Source organism: Balaenoptera ricei, chromosome 1, assembly GCF_028023285.1.
Source record: "Balaenoptera ricei isolate mBalRic1 chromosome 1, mBalRic1.hap2, whole genome shotgun sequence".
NCBI lineage: Eukaryota > Metazoa > Chordata > Mammalia > Artiodactyla > Balaenopteridae > Balaenoptera > Balaenoptera ricei.
In genome coordinates, this window is record NC_082639.1 from 193,018,186 (window position 1) to 193,042,455 (window position 24,270).

General features: G+C 42.4%; 1 protein-coding gene across 9 annotated transcripts in view; it reads left to right on the forward strand.

Moving 5' to 3' along the window:
* Positions 1-24,270, forward strand: part of PPP1R12B (protein phosphatase 1 regulatory subunit 12B) — a 204,967-nt gene that overhangs the window by 26,277 nt on the left and 154,420 nt on the right. Inside the window, exon 1 of one of the 9 annotated variants that reach the window (XM_059943511.1) lies at positions 18,287-18,355. The exons of the other annotated variants lie outside the window; for them this stretch is intronic. Coding sequence (XP_059799494.1) covers positions 18,350-18,355 — 6 coding nt within the window. The 5' untranslated portion in view covers positions 18,287-18,349. Of the gene's footprint in view, positions 1-18,286; positions 18,356-24,270 lie in introns of those variants that run through there. 9 annotated transcript variants of the gene reach the window in all.

The following is a 24,270-nucleotide window of genomic DNA, read 5'->3' on the forward strand; positions in this document are numbered from 1 at the left end:
TTTGAATATGAATTCTTCATATTTGAGTCACATTTGCTCTGGTCTAACACTTGAAGGCCTGAGGTCTGAAGTATCTATTATGTAGTCTTTGAAAGTCACTGTTTCATTTTTATCAGGGTCTCACATGGTCACTTAGGGTAATTGGATTGCACTGATAGCATTAGAATTTGTAAAGCAATTAGTTGCTTTACTAATGACTAGCCCTGTTCTTTATCTTATTCATAGATGCTATCTTTTATTGATGTATACATAGATTGTTTCTTTCTTTCTTTTTTTTTTTTTTTGAAGACCTATCCAGCATTTTTTTTGGCTGCGCCATGCGTCTTGTACCATATTAGTTCCCTAACCAGGGGCTGAACCCAGGCCCACGACAGTGAAAGCGCTAAGTCCTAACCGCTGGACCGCCAGGGAACTCCCCATAAATTGTTTCTTTCTTTCTTTTTTTTTTTTAATAAATTGTTTCTTAATAGCATTCCCCTTATTCAGATTTTACCAATTTACATATATACGTACATGCATGCATTTCAGGTTATGAAAATCCCAAGGGGCCCTGAAGATATTTGCACTTATTCAGTGTAAAACAGTAATTGTTTCTTCTCTGAACTTTATTGGAGCAGAAGTCAGTACTGATAACCCATCTTATTCTTACAGAAAAGGGGGAAAATGCACCTTTTGGTTAAACCTAATTCAGGTTATCTGAGTCCAGTATTGTGTGTTAATGAGTGCTGGGGTGGCTTTGATGATCTTTATTTTGGTTGTGTGAGAGTGTGTGTGCCTCCCGTACCTCAGCCAAGACTCAGGGGGCAGTGCTTTCTGGCCAGGTTGCTGCTTATCTGGGCTTTCAGTGATGACTTGTGAATTTCCATTAGTCTTTTTCCTGAGCTAATGGAAAAACTTCATCTAGCTTAGCAGCGTATCCTTCTCTGTGCTTTTGGACCAGCTTCAAGACTCCTTCCAAGTAGGATAGTCAGTATTGCATTGTCCATGCTTCCTGGGAATAGCCTAAGAAAGGGAAATCTAATCATTCCAACCCTTCCTTTGTGGTATCTGTGAATAAGTAGCATATTAAAATTATTAGAATTTCACCTTTCTTCTTTCTCCTCACCCTCTCGTGGACAGTGAGTAGCTTAAAGGCCAGAATTATTAGGGTAGCAGCAAAATATGTATTTGTAGCGCTGATTCAGTTTGTTATACAGCAGAAACTAACACACCATTGTAAAGCAATTATACTCCAATAAAAAAGAATTATACTAGTCTCAAAACAAAAAAACAAAGGACTTGAGGAATCTGTAAACCAACAACTATGGGACTGAAAAATGTCTGGATAAAGGAGTCTCATGCAGAGCTCAGAGAGATGTAGGCAGATTATTTCTCAGTATCTAATGTCAGATCCCAAGAATTTTTTTTTTTAATTTTTATTTTGAAATAATTGTAGATTCATAGGAAGTTATACAAAAAGGTCCTGTATATCCTTCACCCAATTTTTTCCCACTGGTAACATCTTACATAACTATTTTCCATTATCAAAACCATGGAATGGACATGGTACAATTCATAGACCTTATTCAGATTTCACCAGTTTTATGTACACTGAGTGTGTGTGTGTGTGTGTGTGTGTGTGTATGTGCATAGTTACGTGCAATTTTATCACATGTGTAGATTTGTGTAAACACCAACACAATTAAGATACAGCAGGAATTATATTTTTAAATTTCCAAGCTGTGTTAAGCTTATTCTGTTAATTTAGGTGATGTGACTTTTTTTAAACAATCCAATTTCCAACTTGGAATGACTCGAAAAACAAAGCATATTATGTTGGGGAAAATGAATTTCTTCGAGAACTTTAAAAAGGTTGATTGTGAAATGTGTACTTAAAATCCAAGAATATTTTATGTTATTTAATAGTGATATCAATAAAGTTTAAATCTTATTGATAACCTGAATTTTTTTTAGACTGATTTCCTTATGTAGAGATAGTTATACAACAAAATGAAATTCGTCATATTTTAAAAAACAAAATGAAATTGGTCATATTTTAAAAAGTGTGTGGGATAACAGATTCTGTTAGGGTTTGGATAGGAGGAAGCCCTGTTGCTTTTTAAGATTCTTTCTCATTCAACTGAGAAGTCTTAGGAGATACCATCTATGTTCAGTTGTTTCCTGAGCTTAAACTTTGGTTGTGTATTTGCTAGCAGTATAAAGCATGCAGAAGGGCCAGGTGTAATAGCCAGACTTTTCCTCTCTTTGACTTACTATTTTTAATAAACCCTTTCAAACACTAGAGAAAATAATATAACAGATACCCATGTAGCCACCAACCAGCTTAAGAAAGAAACTATTAACAATATAGTTAAATATGTCTTTATATTTTTACCTCATATAAATGTATCCCCAAATAATTTATAATATTGTTTTACATATTTTTAAAGTTATATAAATGGCATCATATTCTACATATCCTTTTGCTATGTGCTTTTACAGTTTTGATATTACATTTGTAAGATTTGTCTGTGTTGATTCTTGTAGCACTAGTTCATTCATCTTCACATTGATAGTCACATGGTAGCCCAGCATATGATTATGCTAAAATGTATTTACTTTTCTTGTTGATGGACATGTAAGTTGTTTTCAAAATAATGTTTGTGTGTTTTTTGTTTTGTTTTGCTATTAAACATAATGTTGAAATGCAAATCAGAACCACAGAGATAGGGACTTCCCTGGCGGTCCAGTGGTTAAGACTTCACCTTCCAATGCAGGGGGTGTGGGTTGGATCCCTGGTCGGGGACATAAGATCCCACATGCCTCATGGCCAAAAAATAAAACAGAAGCAATATTGTAACAAATTCAACAAAGACTTTAAAAATGGTCCACATCAAAAAAAAAAAAACAAAAAACCCACAGAGATCCTACTTCACACCCACTTGGATGGTTTTAATAAAAAAGGTGGCCAATAACAAATATTGGTGAGGTCAGGAAGAAACTGAAGCCTCATGCTTTGCTGGTGGGATTGTAAAATGGTACAGCCACTTTGAAAAAAAGTCTGGTAGTTCCTCAAAGTGTTAAACATAGAGTTACAATATGACCCAGCAGTTCTGCTCTTAGGCATATATCCAAGGTAGTTGAAAACACATGTCCAAATAAAAACTTGTACATGAATGTTCATAGCAGCATTATTCATAATAGCCAAAAAGTGAACCAAGTCAAATGTCCATCACTGATGAATGGATACACAAAGTATGGTGTATTTATACAATGGAGTATTATTTGGCCGTAAAAAGTAATGAAATCCTGATATGTGGTACATGTGGATGAATCATGAAAACATTATGTTAAGAAGCAGGAAACCAGATGCAAAAGGCCATGTATTGATTCCATTTGTATGAACTGCCCAGAACAGGCAAATCCACAGAGACAGAAAGTAGATTAGTATTTGCCGGGGGCTGGAGAGAGAGAGGAATGGTAGGTGACTGCTGAGGATGTGGGGTTTCTTTTTGGGGTGATGAAATGTTGAGAAATAGATGGGGATGTTGCACAGCTCTGTGAATATACTAAAAAGCACTGAATTGTAAGCTTTAAAAAGGTGGATTTTATGGTCTGTGAATTACATCTCAATGAAGTTGTTGTAAAAACACAGTTTAAAAACTCATAATGCTATGTGAACTTTCTTGTACGAGGTTCTGTGTGTAAATGTGTTCAGGTTTTTCTGGGATTTATGTGAAAGATCAAATGTTTGTGCACCTTCGCTGGATAGCACTGTTCCAGGTTATTGGCTGCACCAACTTACACTGCTCCCAACTGCCTTTGAAAGTCTCTGTGGCTCCACGTTCTCATCTGCACCAGCTACTGTCAGGTTCTCTATATCACTGACTTCTCAGGCCAAGACTGACACGGTTCCCAAATCGATTACTTGGTGTTCTCAGACAATGTCAACAGTGCTGCATAGAATTCTTAGTGATTAGTTGTAAAATATCAAAGCCCGGGGAGCATATTGCCTGATGTTTGGGGCTTGTGCGTGACTAACTTCACATAAGCTTTATGGAAGTCAAGAGGGGATTGGACACGTCTGTTGCAGAAAACCTTCCTAGCTTCGCGCCAGACAACTGGGTCTCAACAATTCATGTTTGCGCGGCTCCGTTTGCATCTCATCTCAACCCTGTACATCTTCTCCCGCGGCCGTGCTCCCTCAGCAGGTATTTCATGCAGTAGCAGCTCTTTGTTCCCTGTGGCTTCTTCTTAGTGGAAGAAGTTTTATATGTTGTACTAGGTGTTTTTGTTTTTTAATTCTGACTGAACATCTGGGGAAAAACCCCCTTGGATCCTTTAAATGTATTTTCTATTTCAGTCATAATAATTGCCACTTTTTCCTCTGGTTAGTATTATGATGGTTTAAATGATTATTCCAAGAGCTGCTTTTTTTTTTTTTTTTTTCTTTTAATAAGGAGAGACTATTCAAAACGATTTTTGCAAGGGAGGAAGGGACTGTAGTAATAGGGGGAGGGGGATTTTTGCAATAGGGAGAACTCTGTGGCTATGAGAGCTATGAGTGTCTTAAGACCTGTTATTTACAGTATTATTCATGACTGATTTCAGAAATGTACCTGTAAATCTGAATACTTTAATGGGTTCCTGTGTATTTAGCATGTTCCATTGACTCTCTTTGTTGGCAAACTTAAGGCACTGAATAATTAAGAATTGGCTTAAGTGCTATTGTATCAAACACCTTGACACTTTTTTTGTTTTTGTTTGTTTTTTAAGGGCGATATATTTATCTTACTGCCATTTGCTTTTTATAATATACTGGTCTTCAAGAGGGCCATTTTCACGAGAACATTTCTAGGCATATCTTTCCCTAAGGTCTTTTCCAAACTGCAATTAGAAGAATGGAATTACACAACTTTTCATGGCATCCTTTTTTTTTTTTAAATGAAAAGGCATGAAGAAGCGCAATAGGAGTCCAGGGAGAAGGATGTTTTAGGAGACATTCAAGGCCAGTTCAAACAGTCTGTTGACTGAGAAAGTGGAGCTGATGATGTCTGTGTTCGCACGCAGTTGTCAGTTTTCTGTCAGAAGCTTTTTGGTGCTTTTGCTCTGGTCTTTCCACTGCCCTCTCGGCTAACCCGGAAAAATGACTTTGCTCTTGGCCTTTACCATAGCCTTTGAAAACAGATACTTTAAATTCCTTTAAGACCTTGAATTGCCATTCAGCCTTAAGAACTGTCAACCATGTCAGTGTGGCATATTAACAAGTAAAATTAGCTGGTGCTCTGGAAAGTAGAGTGGGCTAGTACTATTTATGTAGGCTGTCTCATTGAGCTTTTTAAAAATGTTCAGAGCAAGAAAGGTGAAACTTGGTCTCAAAAAGAGAAAGGGTTTCTTTCTGCTTAATTCTTAATTAAATAAAGACTTTGGCATGTCATAATCAAAATTTCCATGAAAATTTGGCAAGATAATTCTGAAGTTTATCTGAAAGAGTCAATCAGAATGTCTTCAAAAATAGCCAGGAAAATTCCCCAAAGCCCGATGAGGTGGGTCTTGCCCTACCAGATGCCAAAACATAGTACCTATAGTAAAGTAATTAAAATCCTATAGTACTGATACAGGAATAGATAAATATTATAGATCAGTGAAAGAAATAGAGATTCCAGAAACAGACTTAAGTACAAATGGGAATTTAATTTTGATAAGGGTGGCATTTCAAATTAATAGGACAAAAATGGACTGATTTATCAATGGTGTTGGGACAGTTGGTTCTTTACTTGGGGGGAAAAATTAGAGCCCCTAATTCTCACCATCCACAAAAATAAATTCCAAAGAATCAAAGAACTGTGTGTGTGTGTGTGTGTGTGTGTGTGTGCACGCGCACGCATGTGCGTATATATATAAAATTGTTTTTAAGAAGGAAATACAGGTGAATATTTTTATAACTAGGAAAGAAGGGGTGGGAGGGAAAGGGCTTCCTGAGCAAAATGAAACTCAGAACTTCCGTATGACAAAAGACATCATAAAAAAAGTTGAAAGACAGATGACAGATTAGGAAAAAGGTTTATGATCAAAGGATTAATATCAAGAGAAATGAATTCTTCATACAAGCAATTTTTTTATTTTTTAACTTTTATTTGTTTATTTAATTAAATTGATGTATAGTTGATTAACAGTGTTGTGTTAATTTCTGCTGTATAGCAAAGTGATTCAGTTATACATATATGTATATATTCTTTTCTTTTCCATTATGGTTTATCATAGTATATTTAATATCGTTAGTTCCCTGTGGTATGCAGTAGTACCTTGTTGTTTATCCATTCTGTATATAATAGCTTACATTTGCTAACCCCAATCTCCCATTCCATCCCTCCCCCAACTCCCTCCCCCTTGGCAACCACAAGTCTGTTCTCTGTGTCTGTGAGTCTGTTTCTGTTTCGTAGATAGGTTCATTTGTGTCATATTTCAGACTCCACATATTAGTGATACCATATGGTATTTGTCTTTCTCTTTCTGACTTACTTCACTTAGTATGATAATCTCTAGGTCCATCCATGTTGCTACAAATGGCATCATTTTGTTTTTTTTTTAATGGCTGAGTAATATTCCATTGTATATATGTACCACATCTTCTTTATCCATTCATCTGTTGATGGACATTTAGATTGTTTCCATGTCTTGGCTATTGTGAATAGTCCTGCTATGAACATGGCGATGCGTGTATCTTTTTGAATTTGAGTTCATACAAGCAATTTTTAAGAATTTAATAACTATCCAAAAGAAAAATGAAGAAAGGCTGCAAATGGGCAACTATTTGTATGGTTAACAAATATATGACATAATATCCATATGGAATTGCCAGGGACCCAGAATAGCCAGAACAATCTTGAAAAGAAAGTAGGAGGACTCACACTTCCTGATTTCAAAATTTACTACAAAGCAATGGTAATCAAGACAGTGTGATATGGGCACAAAGATAGACATATAGGTCAGTGGAATAGAATTGAGAGTTCAAAAAGAAACCCATCCATCTATGATCAACTGATTTTTTTTAAAAATTTATTTTTAGCTGCGTTAGGTCTTTGTTGCTGCGCGCGGGCTTTCTCTAGTTGCAGGGAGCAGGGGCTACTCTTCATTGCAGTGTGCGGGCTTCTCATTGCTGTGGCTTCTCTTGTTGCGGAGCACGGGCTCTAGGCACACGGGCTTCAGTAGTTGTGGCACGTAGGCTCAGTAGTCTACATATTGTATGATTCCATTCATATGAAAGCCCAGAATAGGAAAATCTATGGAGATAGAAAGTAGATTAGTGGTTACTTAGGGGTGAGGGGAAGGAATCTCGGAGGTAGAGGGGTGACAACTAAAGGCTATGGACTTTCTTTTTGAGGTGACAGAAATTTTCTACAGTTGACCGTGGTGATGGATTCACTTATCTGTGACTATACTTAAAAAAACAAAATGCTGAAAAGTAAGCATACCATTGAATTATGTACTTTAAGTGGGTGTGTTGTATGGTATGTGAATTGTGTCTCTGTAAAGCTGTTGAAAAAAAAAACGAGAAACTGCCCACTTTCATTATTAATCAGAAAAATGCAAATTGAAACATTATTTTTGTTCAAAGCTTTAATAGAAATTTAAAAATTGGTTCTGTCAAATGTGGGTTCTGGTATGGAGTTGAGACACTGGGCACTCTTAAACACTGTCTTGTGAATGTTAAAGCCTCTTCAGAAGGCAGTTTGGCAGAATTTATAAAAATATATGCAAATTATTTGGCCCCCAAGTTTTCTTTCCTTACACTGGCACATGTGCTGAAAGATGTTTGTACAGAAATGTTCTTTGATTTGTTGTTTTAGTGAGAAAAAATTAGAACAAAACTAAATTTATATAAATAGGGGAATGGTTAAATAAATTATATATTCATAGCGTGACAATCTTTTGCATTTGTGAACAAAAGAGGTAGACCTGCATAGACCTGTATTAACATGGCAGGTCTATAAAAATATTGTGAAAGAAAAGTGCACAGAAATACATATAATATGTCCCTATTTATGCTTTAAAAAATCCTAAAAGAGAAAAATCTGTCCATATAGAAGTATATAACTGTTTAGACAACATTTTAGAAAGATATACACCAAACTGTAGATAGTTTTCATTTTTTCTTATTCTTACAATAAAAATATACTCTTATGTTACTGGATTACTTTAAAAAAAATGAGTTGGAGGAAAAAGGCTGTAGTATAAGCTGGTAGTGGATAGACCCTTGGGCTGGGAGTTAGGAACCCTGCTGACATACACTTAAGCCCCATCAAGTGATTTTATTCTCATATCTCACCTAACTCAGGGTCAGGGAGGAGGATTGGTACCCATGTTCCTCCCCATTATCACTTCCTGAGCGTTACTTTCAGTACCTCTTGTAACAATAAAATACTTTCTGCTCCTTTGATTTGCATGCCATTGAGCTGTGCCATCTTCTTACCCCTCATTCATCAAAGACAACTCATAACTTCCATCTAGTTACTAGCAGACCATCGGACACTCTGGCCTCTTATTTTCTTAACTTCCTCGTTTTGGGTGACTTATCCCTCCGCATTGCTCTGTCACCCACTTCCAGTCACCCCCAACACGGTTCTCACCTAGACTGCTCTTCCTCTAAGCACCTGGCGTGTTTTTTTTTTAAATTTTTATTTATTTATTTATTTATTTATTTTTGGCTGTGTTGGGTCTTTGTTTCTGTGCGAGGGCTTTCTCTAGTTGCGGCGAGCGGGGGCCACTCTTCATCGCGGTGCGCGGGCCTCTCACTATCGCGGCCTCTCTTGTTGCGGAGCACAGGCTCCAGACGCGCAGGCTCAGTAGTTGTGGCTCACGGGCCTAGTTGCTCCGCGGCATGTGGGATCTTCCCAGACCAGGGCTCGAACCCGTGTCCCCTCCATTGGCAGGCAGATTCTCAACCACTGTGCCACCAGGGAAGCCCGCACCTGGCTTTTTGACCATCACGGTAGTTGCTGACTCAGTCACTCCCATTATAACCTAGTTCTTATTGGGACTCCCAGTTCCTCCCCCATCTCTCCTCACATCAGCTTCCCTTCTTATCTTGCTTAGATTCTGTGTGCACTCTGTAATGCTTTCCCTGAATCCTAAACTCCTTTATCTCTGAAATGTTTGAATTTATCTGGTAACGTCCTAACTCTGGATGAACCCAAGTCTCTGATTTCTCTTTGGTTCCACTGAAGCGGTGGAAAAATCACAAAATAATACAGATTTTTACCACTTTACATTTATGGTCACCAAGTTCAAACAGGTCCTTACCATTGTCTGGAAATGCTGCTACGTTTTCTCTGGTCAGCTCACCACTCCTTCCCTGAAAAGATCATTTCACACCTCTCTGCTTTCCTGCCCTTCTCACCACCGCGCTTCGTCCTCTCTCTTCCACAGCTGCTGCCGCCTCCTACTGCTCTGCCTCCCAGCACAGCATCTCCCACCTGGCTTTTGTCTCCAGCACTGCCCCAAATAGAGCTCTTTAAAGAGCTTTGACGCGGGGCTGTGGGGGTGCTGGACTGAGAGCTGGTTCAGCGAGGAGGCTCAGGGGCAGGCTGATGGGGTTTGAATGCTGTCGTCTTAGTTTTTAGCCTGTGACCTTGGGCAAGTTGTTTAACCTTTAAGAAATGAGAATAATAATAATATCCTCCTTAAAAGCTTTCTAGGAGGATTAAATGAATTAACGTATGGGACAGTGCTTAACCCATAGTACTAAAAAGTTAACTGGTTAATATTGTTTTATATTACTATTTATTAGAATAATTACTATTCTGTTCATTATATAAAATATAATTATATAAACATCGAATCATTATATTAAATATTTAATTACTAGTACCTTTTATAATATATTGACTAAATATATTAATTAAATAGATTAATATTTAATATGATAAACACCAGTATTATGATTACTCCCGCCACCACTTCCATTACTGTTATGGTTATTACTGCTGTTTCACAGATAAGATAGAAAACAGAGAAATTACATGAGAATTTCCTTACCTTTTCACCTCCAAACCACTCTGCCTTTGTCTACAGCATTCTCTGTTCCTTCCCTCCTGTTGCAGTGGCAAAGGTGTTTCTTCCATCTAATTCTTCCATCTTTGTTTTAGAACCTTTCTCCACAACCAAACACTATTCAGTCTTTCTTCAACCTTTTCCTTTTATTTGGACCCTTCCAAATGACATTAACCGTGCTGGCCTCTTCCATTGTACAGTAACACCCCCCCAGCCTCTCCCCAGCCTCTAGTTGTCACCCTGTCTCTTCCCTCCCTTTCTTAGCTGTATTTTCCAAGGCTTAGCCGTGCTTTCCTTTCCACTCACTCTTCATTCCATTCCTGTCTCACGTCTGCCTCGTTGCTGCGTCGAAGCACTTCGTGCTGAGGGCACCTGGGGCCTGTGGGTGGGCCTGATGCTGACGTTTCTGTTCTTTGTTTCACTCGATGCTCAGCAGCATCAGCCACTCTCTCCTTCCTTCTTGAAACCGTTTGATTCTGTGGCTTCCGTGATCAGTGTTTCTCTCTTTTCTTCTCTGGTTGCACCTTCCTTGCTTGCGTGTCCTTTTCTACATGGTTTTGTTTTGTTTTTAATTAATTAATTAATTAATTCATTCATTAATTCATTCATTTATTTATTTATGGCTGTGTTGGGTCTTCATTTCTGTGCGAGGGCTTTCTCCAGTCGTGGCAAGCGGGGGCCACTCTTCATCGCAGCACGCAGGCCTCTTACCATCGCGGCCTCTCTTGTTGGGGAGCACAGGCTCCAGACGCGCAGGCTCAGTAGTTGTGGCTCACGGGCCCAATTGCTCCGCGGCATGTGGGATCTTCCCAGACCAGGGCTCGAACCCGTGTCTCCTGCATTAGCAGGCAGATTCTCAACCACTGCGCCACCAGGAAAGCCCTCTACGTGGTTTTTAAAGGCTAGAATGTCTCACCCAGCGTGTCAGGATGGCCGAGTGGTCTAAGGCACCAGACTCAAGGTGTGCACCCTGGAATGTCTCAAAGCTTGGAGCTAGGTCTTCTTTTCACTCCATTCTCTTCCCATCTCTTGTCCACATGCCCAGCTTCAAATAGTCCTCAAAAAATATTGGCTGCTGTCACCATTGTTAACATTATTTGCCAACCTTTCCCTTCCTTAGAGGACTGTTGAGAAGACCCATGGGAATATATTTAAATATTGAATATTTTGGTAAAATGAATGGCATTATATTATAATTTACTTATATCTTATTATTCCACTGAAATTAATCTGGCTCTAAAACACAGTAAAACCCAATCCTATTGATCAACTTTATTACAGTAATATATTATTGGAATAAAAAAGTTGTTGATATGATGTGTCTAGAATTACCTTGTTAAGAATTAGCAATCATCAGAGTGTCCAGATTGAGCAATGTTCAGACACTATACATGAAGCCGTTTCCAGGCACTGAAGAAAATGATATTGATAATAATAGTAATAACAATGACAATGACAAGAATTCAGCATAGTCCTAACAGAAATATCTTCTATATGTTGTTTTCTGTTCCTTAAATTCAGCAGATTTTCATAGGATATGATCTCATGGCCTAAAAGAAGGAAAGACACCTCTGGAGAAACTGACAGTTCTGAGTCGGTACATCACACCCACACCCACACCTACACATACATATACACGCATACACACACAGAGACACCCCCCTACATACACATTACACACACACACAGACCTAGACACAGAGACGCACATACACACACACACACCACATTCACACATACATACAAACACAGACACACACATACACACACCAGAAAAAGCAAAAACACAAAAACCGAGGACAAATTGTAATGTCATTTCCACAGCAACAAGCTGGGATTTTAGAAATGTGACGTTAACTTAGAAAATGAAAGGCTCCTACTCCGTGTGACATCATGTTAGTGTCACCTGGTATACGGTGATCTGGGTCTTCACTGGACTCTCTTCATAGTTGTTACAACATTTGACTGATTTTGATGACATTAAATTGCCTTTCAGGAAATGTTCATCATTTAGTTACTTTGAAGTCCCTCCCCCACCAACCTGTTCTTCCAAAACAGTTTTGACTTCTTTAAGAGACGGTGTGCCAGGCGCACGGGCAGCCCAGCATTCCCGGGGACAGGGGCGCTTCCGTCAGAGGGGTGTTGTGTCTGGTGCAGCACATAGCTTGCCTGGCAGAGGTCGGGCAGAGGGGCAGATTCCCCAGGCCTGCTGGGCGAGGCGTGGTGGTGCTGACTAGCTCAGAAAGCAGCCCTCTCTCAGTGGCCTTGGTGACGCCTTTTGATCACTATTTCCTTACGAGTTTAAGAGTAGGATCAGAAAAGGGTTCCCCGTTTCCTTCTTGCTCTTTGCCATGTGCAGTGCTACGCTGGTGCCGTTTCAGAGTTCGTTGTTCAACCCACTCTCTCCCCTGGTACCAAACACAGATCACTTTGTGTAGACTGAGGTGGGAGATGAACTTCTGAATTACCTAAAGCTGGTATTGTGATCGTCACCGCGTGGACGCTGACACTTCTGCTCCCGGCTAGCGGTGCCAGGACACACTGTGTGCTCACCGGACGTGCCTGGGGGTGAAGGTTAACGTGACTGACTGTATTAAAGTAGGATATTAGAAGTTGTTTTCGTATTTGGTTCAAGTCACACATTTGCCCTATAACCAGCAGATTTCTATCCTAGTTACGCTTGATGTGTTAGGTTACATTCTAAATAGTTACTGGTACCATTAAGCAAATGTGTATTGAATGCTTTCTGTGTGTAGAGTGCTATTCTAAGGCCTGGGGATATACTTAGTAAGTCACAGTCTCCTTGGAAGGAGTTTAGCCTGGTGGGGAAGTTGACAGTCAGCGATAAGTACAATAAGATGCAAGGCGCTTGGAGACGTGGGTGGTGGTAACTGAGTCTGCTAGGATGGGAGGTACAGCAAGGCGGGCTTCATAGAGGAGGTGATGTGTGGACTAGGTCACTGAGACCACGTAGAAGCTCTAAGCAGGGAAGACATTCCAGGCAGAGGAAATGCGTGTGCAGATTTGTGTGGAAATGTGGCACGTTTGGAGACTTGTCATGGTAACGGCATATAATAGCTGGTAGCAACATGCGTGAGCGGGTACATTGACCAGTCCCGTTCCAACCTCTGTACACATATGAAGTCAGGTAGTCCTCATAACAACACTGTGAGAAAAATACTAGTGTTATTCATCTTTTAAAGATGAGCTAGCCCAGGCAGAGAGAAGGAACTTACCTAGGGCCTTAGAGCCATTAAATTTCACAGCTGGCATTTGAACTCAAGCTTTCTGGCCAATGCTCTAAATTGGGTGTCAGCAAACTAGAGCCCACAGGCCAGATCCAGCCCACTTCCTGGATTTGTACATCCTACAAGCTGAAAATGGATTTTGCATTTTTAATTGGTTGAAAAAAGAAGAAGAAGAACAATATTTTGTGGTGTGAAATTTATATGGAATCTAAATTTCAGTATCCATAAAATTTTTGTGGAGCACAGCTACCCTCATTGGTATTGTCCATGGCTGTTTTCACACTGCAGGCAGAGTTGAGTGTTTGTGGGAGACTATGTGGCCTGCAAAGCCTAAAATACTTACTCTCGGGCTCTTTACAGAGAAAGTTTGCCATCCCCTGCTCTAAATCAATGGAGCCTCATAGTATATTTTGTTTTATAAAATCACACAAAGACCGTGTGTTAACAGCAGTACTTGGATTTATGTACTAACCTTTTTAAACACCTACTTTCGTATTTGTTATCTCTCATGTCCTCCCATCAACCCTGCGGTCAGAGGAGGGTCCAGTTTGGTGCTCGCTCTCTTACAGCTAGGAAACTTCGCTGTGGAGAGATCGGGCTGGGCTCTGGCATTTGTGTTGGATCTTCTGCTTGTGTCGTTCCTTGTGCTGCCCCCACTTCTGTTCTGAAATGTGCCCTCCACCTCTGTCCTGGATGTGCCCGTGCTCACGCCTGGGCTCGGCCCGTCCACGAATGAGTTGATGGAGACCTGTTGAAAGAGCTCACGCTGCCCTTCACCTTCAACACGTCTGCAGCAGCGGCTGACCTACCCGACCTTGGCGAGGGTTGCCTAATCCTGGGTGCACTGCCCGCCAAGTGCTTCAGGAGTCTGGGGTTTGATTACAGATAAGTAAGCACTTGCCATCAAAGGAGACAGGGACATTTCTCATTTTTATTTCCATAAAGGGACGCCATTGCATAGCAGGGCTATGTCTTCGACTTAAGTAAATTTTTAATCCTTTTTTCAGGTTTTCACTTGTGCATTATTCTACCTTTGGAACATGAGGTTTCTTTTTGATATTCCTGATCTTTTCCTGGGCTTAGTAATGCCTTCTCTTAACCAGTAAATAACAGAAGCTCTCCTTGTTACCTTGGCAATACCACTAAGCTAGTCAGAGAGGGTGGAGGCTAACTCTTCCATGTGTGGCCTCAAGGGATGTTTGTGTTATTTATTGATTTGTACTATTCACTCCACTGCCTTACCTCCAGCACATAGCAGTCTGAGAGTTGGACTATAGGCCATGTTTCTTAAATTATTTAGATTGATGCTTTCAGGAAAAAAAAAGTTATTTAGATTTCTGAAGTCTTAACTGCTATTACCTTCTCTTGGAGCCCCAATAGTGAATTTATATTATCAGCAAAATTGATTATCCTTAAAAAACTAGAAATAGAGTTGCCATATGATCCAGCAGTCCCACTCCTGGGCATATATCTGGAGAAAACTCTTAATTCAAAAAGTTACATGTACGCCAATGTTCATAGCAGCAGTGTTTACAATAGCCAAGACATGGAAACAACCTAAGTGTCCATCAACAAGGTGTGGTGTACACACACACACACACACGGGAATATTACTCAGCCATAAAAAAGAATGAAATAATGCCATTTGCAGCAGCATGGATGGACCTAAAGATGATCATACTAAGTAAGCCAGAGACAAATATATGATACCACTTATATGTGGAATCTAAAACAATGATACAGATGAACTTATTTACAAAACAGAAATAGACTCACAGACATAGAAAACAAACTTATGGTTACCAAAGGGGAGGGGGGGAGGGATAAATTAGGAGTTTGGGATTAACATACACACACTAATATATATAATATAGATAAACAACAAGGTCCTACTGTATACCACAGGGAACTATATTCAATATCCTGTAATAAACCATAATGGAAAAGAATTTGAAAAATAATATATATATAAATATATATATGTATAACTGAGTCACTTGGCTGTAAACCAGGGAACTAACACAACAGTGTAAATCAGCTATACTTCAATTTATTTATGTATTTATTTATTTAGGCCCCGTTGTGCAGCTTGTGGAATCTCAGTTCCCTAACCAGGGATTGAACCTGAGTCACGACAGTGAAAGCACTAAGTCCTAACCACTAGAGCACCAGGGAACTCCCTACTGTACTTCAATTTGAAAAAATACAATACTTCTAATAAACAAAACAACAACAACAAAAATTGATTATACCCAGATTTGGTCTGTTAAGGCCCAGCAGAAATAAGATGCTGCCTTAAGAAAGGTCAACTATGATTCTGCTCATAGCCAGCGTTTCCTTGGCCACAGGCAGTGCAGAGGTCAGAGCAAGTTGGAAAGCATTCCTCTGTGTCAGGGGTCAGATGCCTCAGGGATGCAGCTCAGACACCCACAGCGGTGGGCAGCACGAGTGCAGACGTTTGTCCAGCCCCAGTGAGTGAAGCACATAAGGTGTGTGCTTTCCCCGTGTGCAGAACCTACTTCAAAAGAAAATGAGGCTGTGCGCACGCATTGAGCGCTAGTTAATGATATGCAAGGTGAAGGGTTTCGGGGAGTTGTTACGAAGGTCTTAGTCGGTGAGGGGTGGGTGTGTGATACAGCAAGTCTAGCGCAGGGCTCGTGGTGGACTACAGCCCGGGGGGAAGTTGAAGTTCTTTGAACTTCTCTGTATGTTTGAATGTTTTCATGATACAGTATCTGGGGAAAGTGGCTAGGGCATGTAGCGGGCAGAGTAGAACCCAGTGGGGATGGTGGGGCGTCAGGAGCTCACGCTCTGCCCGGAGGCGGCAACTGCTGCTCAGCTCCAAACGCTCGTCACTTTGTGGGAATCTGGCCCCAGCATGGCCAGGTGTTCTTGTTTTTTAAAAGCCTCAAATTGGAATTTTTAATGTGAAAAATCTTTTTTTAGAATGCCACATGGGCCCAACAAAATGCTTTTAATTTACCAATTCCTTTCCTATCCCAGAGATTTAAACTTCAGAGAAAAAATTGGAGGTGTTCTCTTGAGTTGCAGAGCCACCGCTGTTGTCACTAACACGTGACTTTAGGGAGATTTCAGCTGCAGCTGAGACCTGGTCCGTAACCGCAGCTCCGCAGCTCTGTGGGCTGCTGTTCAGTAATGCTTTGCCAGGGCCAGGCCGCAGCACTCCTGACGCTGACCCAGCCGGGCCTTAGCTGCGGGGCCGGGGAAGCTGCGAGGTCAGGCTGCTTGGCCTTGGTTTTCCTGGGCTCACGTGGGGGCGGTGTCAGAGGGGAAGGGCAGCAGGCAGTACCCGCTGCACATGGAAGTCACTGAGGCCTTGAGAGAAATCAGCGCTGCCTGGGAACCAGGCACAGAAAGACTTCTAAGACTTGCTTAGAATCCCTGTTTTGGCTCAGTGGTGCCACAGTCCACGCAGGGTCCTAAGGTCCTAAAAGCCTGTGTACCCCTTTTCACCTTCGGCGCTCTGACCAGCCACCCTGTGCCTTCCGCCTCGGGAGCGCTCCTCAAACCCATCCCTCCTCTGTCTCCACCGACAGGACGTTCCCGCAGGACCTCATCCTCTCTGGCCTCCGTTGTGGTTCCCAAGAGGCGTCTCCGTCGGGAGTTTCTCCTGCCGGCAGGTCAGGCCTCATGTTCCCACTGCAGTTCTCACTCTCGGACGGTTTTGATGGTCTCACCCCCTGGCTTCAAAACCTCAGGCCCTCCCTGCTGCCTTCAGGATAAGGTTAAAGTCTATAATTATAGGGGGATACGGGGCCTTCATTGCTGCCAATCTACCCTACCAGCCTCTCCTCCTTCCATGTCCCATTCGCCTGCAGGGTCAAGTTCAAACTCTTCAGTCTGGCAGATGGAAACGCTGTTCAGATTTTCATGTATGCCCCGCCCCCCCCCCCCCCCCCCCACTGAGTACAGACATGCCAAACTTCTCACCATTCCAAAAAACTGTTTTTTTTCCTCTCCTCTGGACCTTTGTATGTCTGTTCCCTTTCTTCTGATTCTCTTTATCCCTGCATTTTCAGCTGGCGACGCCTCCTTTATGACGCGGGTGAATAATATCCATTTTGGGAGGTGCTCCCTGTCACCCCCAGACAAAGTTAGTGACGTCTTACTCTGAGCCCTAACACTGTACGTCTCTTATTTTGTGTTCGAGTATGATTCCTCTTGCATGTATCATTTAAATGACTTTTTCTACCACTGAGTGGTAAAGTCGTACTCATTTTTGATTCCTGCCTCTCTTCCGAAGGACTATGTCTGGCCTAGTATAGGCCTCAGTAAATGTTTGTTACATGAATAAATGAGAAGTGCTTCACACTCAAGGGACACATCACTAAGATGAAGTCTTAACCTGTTCTTTGGTGATGTGTCAGTGTCAGGTCTGCAACTTAAATCTGTCTTCTCAGATTTTCTGCCTGTGCTAGCAGTAGACGTGATGGGCCTCTACAGCAGTGACTCTGCTGTGTTCGTAAAGCCCGGGCTGCAGCCCCGGAGCCCCCTTGTGAGCTGTTCTTCCAGTCCTGGCTCGCTGTCTCCCTGTCTCCCTCTCCTCTAGTCCCGCCTCTCATTTACTTCCTTCTCTTTCTTATTAACAGAACCCGACTTCTGTGGTCTGTTGGCACCTATTGGAACTTACGTAGAGTTTATACTATATTTGTGTTTATTTTAAATGAAGTATATAATTTTTGCCCTTTCTTGTGCTCTTAGAGACTAAACAAAAATAATAATATACTGATAATAGTCACAGTAGCAGCTAACACTTCCATAGCATCAAACTATATACTGGGCGCTAAGTGCTTTTGTGTACCTTAGCTCATCTGTGACCCATGACGTAGGTACTGTGATTGGTACGATAATTTTGCAGATGAGGGAACGGAAGCATGCAGAGATCACTTGTTTCAAGAACACAGAGCTACTGATTGGTCGTCCCGGTGTTTGACCAGGCGGTCTTACTTCCATAGTGCGCACTGCAGACTACCGCACCGTACCCGGTAGGGCTGCGTGATCGCGTTCCCTGCTGCCTCTGCCGTGTAGGACTCTGCCCGTGGGAAGACATGACAGTAAGTGATACGGACTAATATATTAGTAGCTTTGCCTATGCAAAACTCTGGATGAAAATGCTGGGAAAATAATAACTTCTTGTTTAATGTCTTCTTTTAGGAATAAAATTTGCTGTACTGATTTATACTTTGAGAGTCTGACCTTCCTGTAATTTCTTTGTGGCTTTTACTCCTTACCCAGCTCAGGTCCCAGAATTGCCTGCCTTCCTTTTTTGAGGCTTACTTGACAGCGTGGAACATTGCCCGTGCCCTTGCTTTCAGACCATACATACTCTTGCGGCTTGTGAAACACTTGTTTATGGGCACAGAGTGATCTGGAGTTAAATAGAAAAATCCCTCTCCATGGGACAGCAGTTTACATGCCAACTGGCAGCAGGGTGGACCTTGGGCTGCGGTTAGGACAGGTAGCCAAGCTATGAGGGAGGTTTCTAATCTAGACTCATGCTAATAAACAATGGTAACCCAGGCACTTTAAATGGGATCTTTGTGTTTTGCATTTAGTCTAGTCAGGAGTGACCAACTCACATCAACCAGTTGGCCACATTCCTCATATGAAATTATTGCAGAGCTAGACTAATGTCAGTTTACCCTGTATATGCTAAAGCAACGTCATTTTTAGGAAGATAGTGTCAGGTATTAAAAATGTTCCGTCACACACACACACACACACACACACACACACACACACACACACAAAAGGGGCTTCCTTGTCAGTCCAGTGGTTAAGACTCCCCACACCCAATGCAGGGGGCACAGGTTCGATCCCTGGTTGGGGAGCTAAGATCCCGCATGCCACACAGCACAGCCAGAAAAAAAAAAAAGTTCCATGGGCCAAGTGGTATCTTGAACGTGGCCCATGAATGCTGTTTTGGGTGCCTCTAAATTGGTAGGTAGAAAACTTAGGTGGTTCCACAACTGAGTATGTGACCTTAAATAATTCATTTAACTTTTCTGGGCTAGTTTCTGCATCTGTAGAATGTGAAGTCATAATGCTGACTGCTCCAGCTGCCACATTCCTTCCTTCCTTCTACAGCTTTGTTATAGTCTACTTTTCCCAAGGAACCTCTTTTGATCTAGTCTGTTAAGGTGAATCATTTCATGACTTGGTATGCCTCAGCCCTTATGTGCACAATCTGTAAGAAGATAATCTCTCCAAGGGCTTTCTTATTGCTATACATGTGTCAGGCTGATTTAGCCATATACACTCTTTTGATCTGAGAGAAACTCATTCTTGGGATTTACCACAATTATTAGGCCTCATTTATGGTTCCTCAATATTAGGATTATCAATGAGTGACAGGTAGAGGTTTGGAGACTGGAACTTATAAAACTTCTGTTTGAGAATAATCATGGGCTTTGAGAAGATGCAGCTTTCATTTTCTGGGCCCTTTCTTCATCTTCTTTCTTCTTCTTGACTTTTCAAAAACCTGCCTTGATGACAAAAGTTAGGTCAGCTGTATATAGCCTTTATAGTACAGAAGTTGCCAAGGTGATACCTGTAAGACAACTTAATGGGCTTTTCTTCATTTAAATGCACGGGGAAGGTTGAGGGAAACATTATTTGAAGGGTTAGGGCTTGTGGCACTTTGAGGATGTCGTATTAGAACCCAGAATGAACATATTTTTGAAATCTAAATACTGTCAACCCTTAGACAGTATAATACTTGTTCTTAACTGAAGGAAGGTGTTCTCTGGTCCCAAATTATGAACACTTACAGTCTGGGGATAATATGCCAGTTTATCGAGAACAAGAATCTTAGTGTGACACTCCATGGAAAATTCTTTCCTTCTGCTGTCTATGTTGGCTCTCTCTCCTGAAAGGCCTCAGATCTGTGTCCAGAGCCTGCCTGACCACTGAGTACATAATCAAATATAGTTCTCACCATCTGGGAGCCAAACTGTCCGTGCCAGTGGGGCTGTGAGTCTTTCACACAGAGCTGACAGTGGCTGGGTCACCTGTCTGTTGGAGCAGACTGCTGTTAATGGTTCTCACTTCAGTAGTGGTTACACTGTATCACGGTCGGAATGGAAGGTTTGACTCAAGCACTGGGTCAGGCGGTATGAACTACAGTAAGGTAAAGCCTTCTCGTGCTGATCTGCTGATGGTTGAGATTTCCAAATGTACTGACTTCTTTATCACCTTGAATCTGTTCGTCTGAATTCTTGTCACCCGGCGCGGCTGCCCTGCTGGAGCAAGGGGGCTTTGAGCTCAGACACGCTGGGTCCACAGCGGACTCACCACGAACGAGTGAGTCCGCTCACTCGCTGCCCCCCGAGCTTCAGCTCCAGTCCTCGGCCAGAGCACCTGCAGCAGCGTGCCTCACGCAAGCACTTGGTCCGCTCTTCCAGGGCAATTGCTCTTTGGGCTGAAAATTGATTGAAAAACCTTCTAAAACCTTCTGTTAAATGCAGCTGTATCTTAAGAAGTGGTATAATTAAGTTTTTGACCAGTTTTCATCTGGCAAAGAAGGGTGACCCGCTGCTGTGACTTTTGTTAGTACCAAGGGGTGAGGACGTGGCAGGCTCTCTAGGTTCTGACTTCCTATTCCGCGCCAGTTGTATTAGTTTCCTGCGGCTTCTGTAACAGATCACCAGGAACTTCGTGGCTTAAAACAACAGAAATCTGTTGTCTCACAGCTCTGGAGGCCAGAAGTCTGAAATCAAGGTGTTGATGGGACCACACTGCCTCTGGAGGCTCCAGGGCAGAAACCTGTTCTTTGCCTCTCTCAGCTCCTGGTGACGGTTGGCGTGCCTTGTGGCCGCATCACTCCAGTCTCTGTCCCCGTGGTCACACTGCCACTTCCTCTTCTGCCTTTGTCAGATCTCCCCCTGCCTGCCTGCCTGCCTGCCTACCTCTTAGTTGGACACTTGTCATTGGATTTAGGGTCTCACCTCAAGACCTTAACCTCATCACACCTGCAAAGACCCCTTTTCCAAGTCAGATCACACTCTCCAGTTCCAAGGATTAGGACATGGACGTATCTTTTTGGGGCCACTGTTCAACACACTGCATCAAAGGAACGGAGATCTGTGAACAGAACGAAACGTATGGGAGGCAGCAACATACAGCGTCCTCAGTCTGGCCCCAGCCGGTACTGGGATATGCTGTATGATTTTGGTGGGATTAGTCTGGAGAGAGGTCTTTGGTGAATCCAGATAACCGAGAATCAACTGAATGTATAGAAAATGTGACTTTCTGTGCATTTGGGCATTCGTTCTTTTTATTCAACAAACATCTTTTGGTGGCCTCCTAGGTGCCCAGTGCTGTTCTAGGTATTTGGGATATATCAGTGAACAAATAGCCAAAGATTCCTGCCCTTGTGGGATTTACATTCTAGCTTTGCTAGCAATGACTTGAGAATTTCATATAGGTGATTCAGGGTGTTTGGCTGATAAATATTTTTGTGAACAAAATTAGGCTCTTTGCTGTTATCTCCAAGCATTTAGGGTTTTCAACATAAAGTTGAAATTATATAATTCTGGGAATTAGATAAATTTTGAGTTATATACACTATATGTAAATTATTATTATTGAATTATACAGGTTTGGGAGTATAACGGACAAAATAGTTAAAAGTATGGAATGGGAATGTATTACAAGCATCATCATCTCCCAGCACTTTTGTCAGCATGATTTGTTGAAATCAAGGCAAGCGTGGGCTGAAAAATCCAAACAAGTAGGCGTCCCGCTGCCCCAAGACCAGCGTCAGCATGTCCCCTGTGCTGGGGTGGACGGGACTTTGTTGGGGAGATGCCGTTCTGGGCCCGGGCAGGTAGTCTGAGCAGTGTCCTGAGACACGGCAGCAAGGTCAGCGCTTGGACCAGTGGCGCTTGGTGGCGGTGACAGTTGCAGGCTATTTTGGGAACGGAGGAGGCTTTGTTTTGTAAGGCCGCCTCTGCACTGCCAGATTAACTCTGGCACTGGTCAACCATCAGCCTTTGCTGTAGAGAAAGCAATACTAAGTACAGTAGAGGGACTGTGGTACTCTTTCCCATTTTACTGGTAAAATCAAGGATTTTTCCTTGGAGATAGCTTCTCATTGCCAGGGAAATGTGACATGCTGATTTTAGGAAGCTTTAAATTATTACCTGGCAATTTTTCTGATAGCTTTCTGGACTAATAATTAAATAATATCTCCTTTTCTCAAGGAGCTTAGAACAAGTTGTTACTTTAGTAATAGCCTGCGTGTCTTTAGGGGAGGAAAACAAAGAAATGGACACAAGCCACAGCAGAAAGAACAGGGTTAAACGCAAAGAAGAATTCCCCACTGATGTCAGAAGTAACGTGAGGACGCTGCTTAGCCTTCTTTGCCGGTTCAAGAGAAGGGAGGAGCCGCGTGTGGGGAAGGCTCACGCAGCGCTGTGTGGAGGCGCGCTGCTGGGGGCCGCGGCCCCGGACGCGGCTTTCGTAGCTGGCGAGTCTGCCCATCCTGCCCGCTTAGTCCCCGTGAGTCAGCAGCACAGCTGCAGACGGACTGGGCAGAGGGCGTCTAAATTTAGTCCTCATTTAGTAGAGAAGGTTTTCAGGGACTGTTTGTCTCTCCCCCATGACTTTAGTCATATTCTTTCTTCTGGAGGGAAAAAAAAAACCAACCAAAAACAAAGAACAGAGAACGGTCACTCCAAGATATGTCATGAGAGTGACTGTCCTACAGATTTGTTGACCGGTCTGCCCGACGACGATCCTCTTTAGTTAACTGTGGACGTACTGTTTGAGTCCTATGGCTCCTGACCTTAGGAACCCGCAGGATCCTGGGCCCTGGAGGGAGTTTCCTGAAGTCAGATTAACAAACAGGCTCCCAAACCTTGTTTGTTCAAAGACATTTGCAGCCAAGCTGCCTTCCTCCCAAAGGGCGCTGGAGCTGGAGGGCAGTGGTAGGTGAGGAGTAAGTACGACTTCAGCTTTTTCCTGGGGAAGTTGTTGCTGCTTGTTAAAACCATGGCTTGAAAACAGCAGTGCCCCTCGCCCTGCCAAGGGCTCATCTCCTTACACCCTCACTAAGGCCTGCGGGGTGGGCGGCATTCCCGTGCTCCAGGTGAGCCGCTGGCGCTCAGGTTGTATTCTCGCTCAGGACTCCGCGCACTGGCAGGGCTGGGGCACGAGCCCAGGTCCGCCTGGCTCCAAAACTGACACTTCTCGCGATACACTGTCCTGCACTCTGTCGAGGGGGTTTGGAATCACCTCACTGTTGTCCTGCTTTATTTGCTCTGAAATGATTCTTTGGAGATTGATGCTTTGTCAGATTACATTGCAGATTAGGCCAGCTTTTTGTTGTCATTGTCTCGGACATCCTCACAGTGTCATTCTTATAAAATACTGTATCAGGGATTCAAGATGCATAGACAGAAATTATGAAACTGAAAAGGAAGAGAACTAAAGTTATGATGGGTGAAGGAGATTAAGAAAAGGAAGGGAGATAAGTAAGAGGGGAGGAAAAAGAAAAGACACGTTTTCTCCTGTTTGATACCTGGACTAGCTGGGGTTATTTCAGCCTCTGGAATTTGGATGCCATCATCTGCAAAGGGTGAAGAATCATCTTGAAAACACTGGCTTCCAAAATTCTGTCGAGTGTTGATGTGGCCATTGGCTAAGTGTTCAGGCTGTTCTTTCAGAGCCAAATACATTTTGCAGCCAAGCAAGGAGCAGTTGGCCCAGCTGCTTAACACAGGTCAAGATGGCACATTTGACCTTCCTGACACAGGAGTTTATGACTACATGGGCAGAGAGTGTCCTTAACCTCTAAAACATTTTCTTCTCTTGGACTTTAGCACCTTTTTGAAAAGTGCCCTCAGACTTCCCTGGTGGTGCAGTGGTTAAGAATCCTCCTGCCAGTGCAGGGGAAACGGGTTCAATCCCTGGTCCGGGAAGATCCCACATGCCGCGGAGCAACTAAGCCCGTGCACCACAACTACTG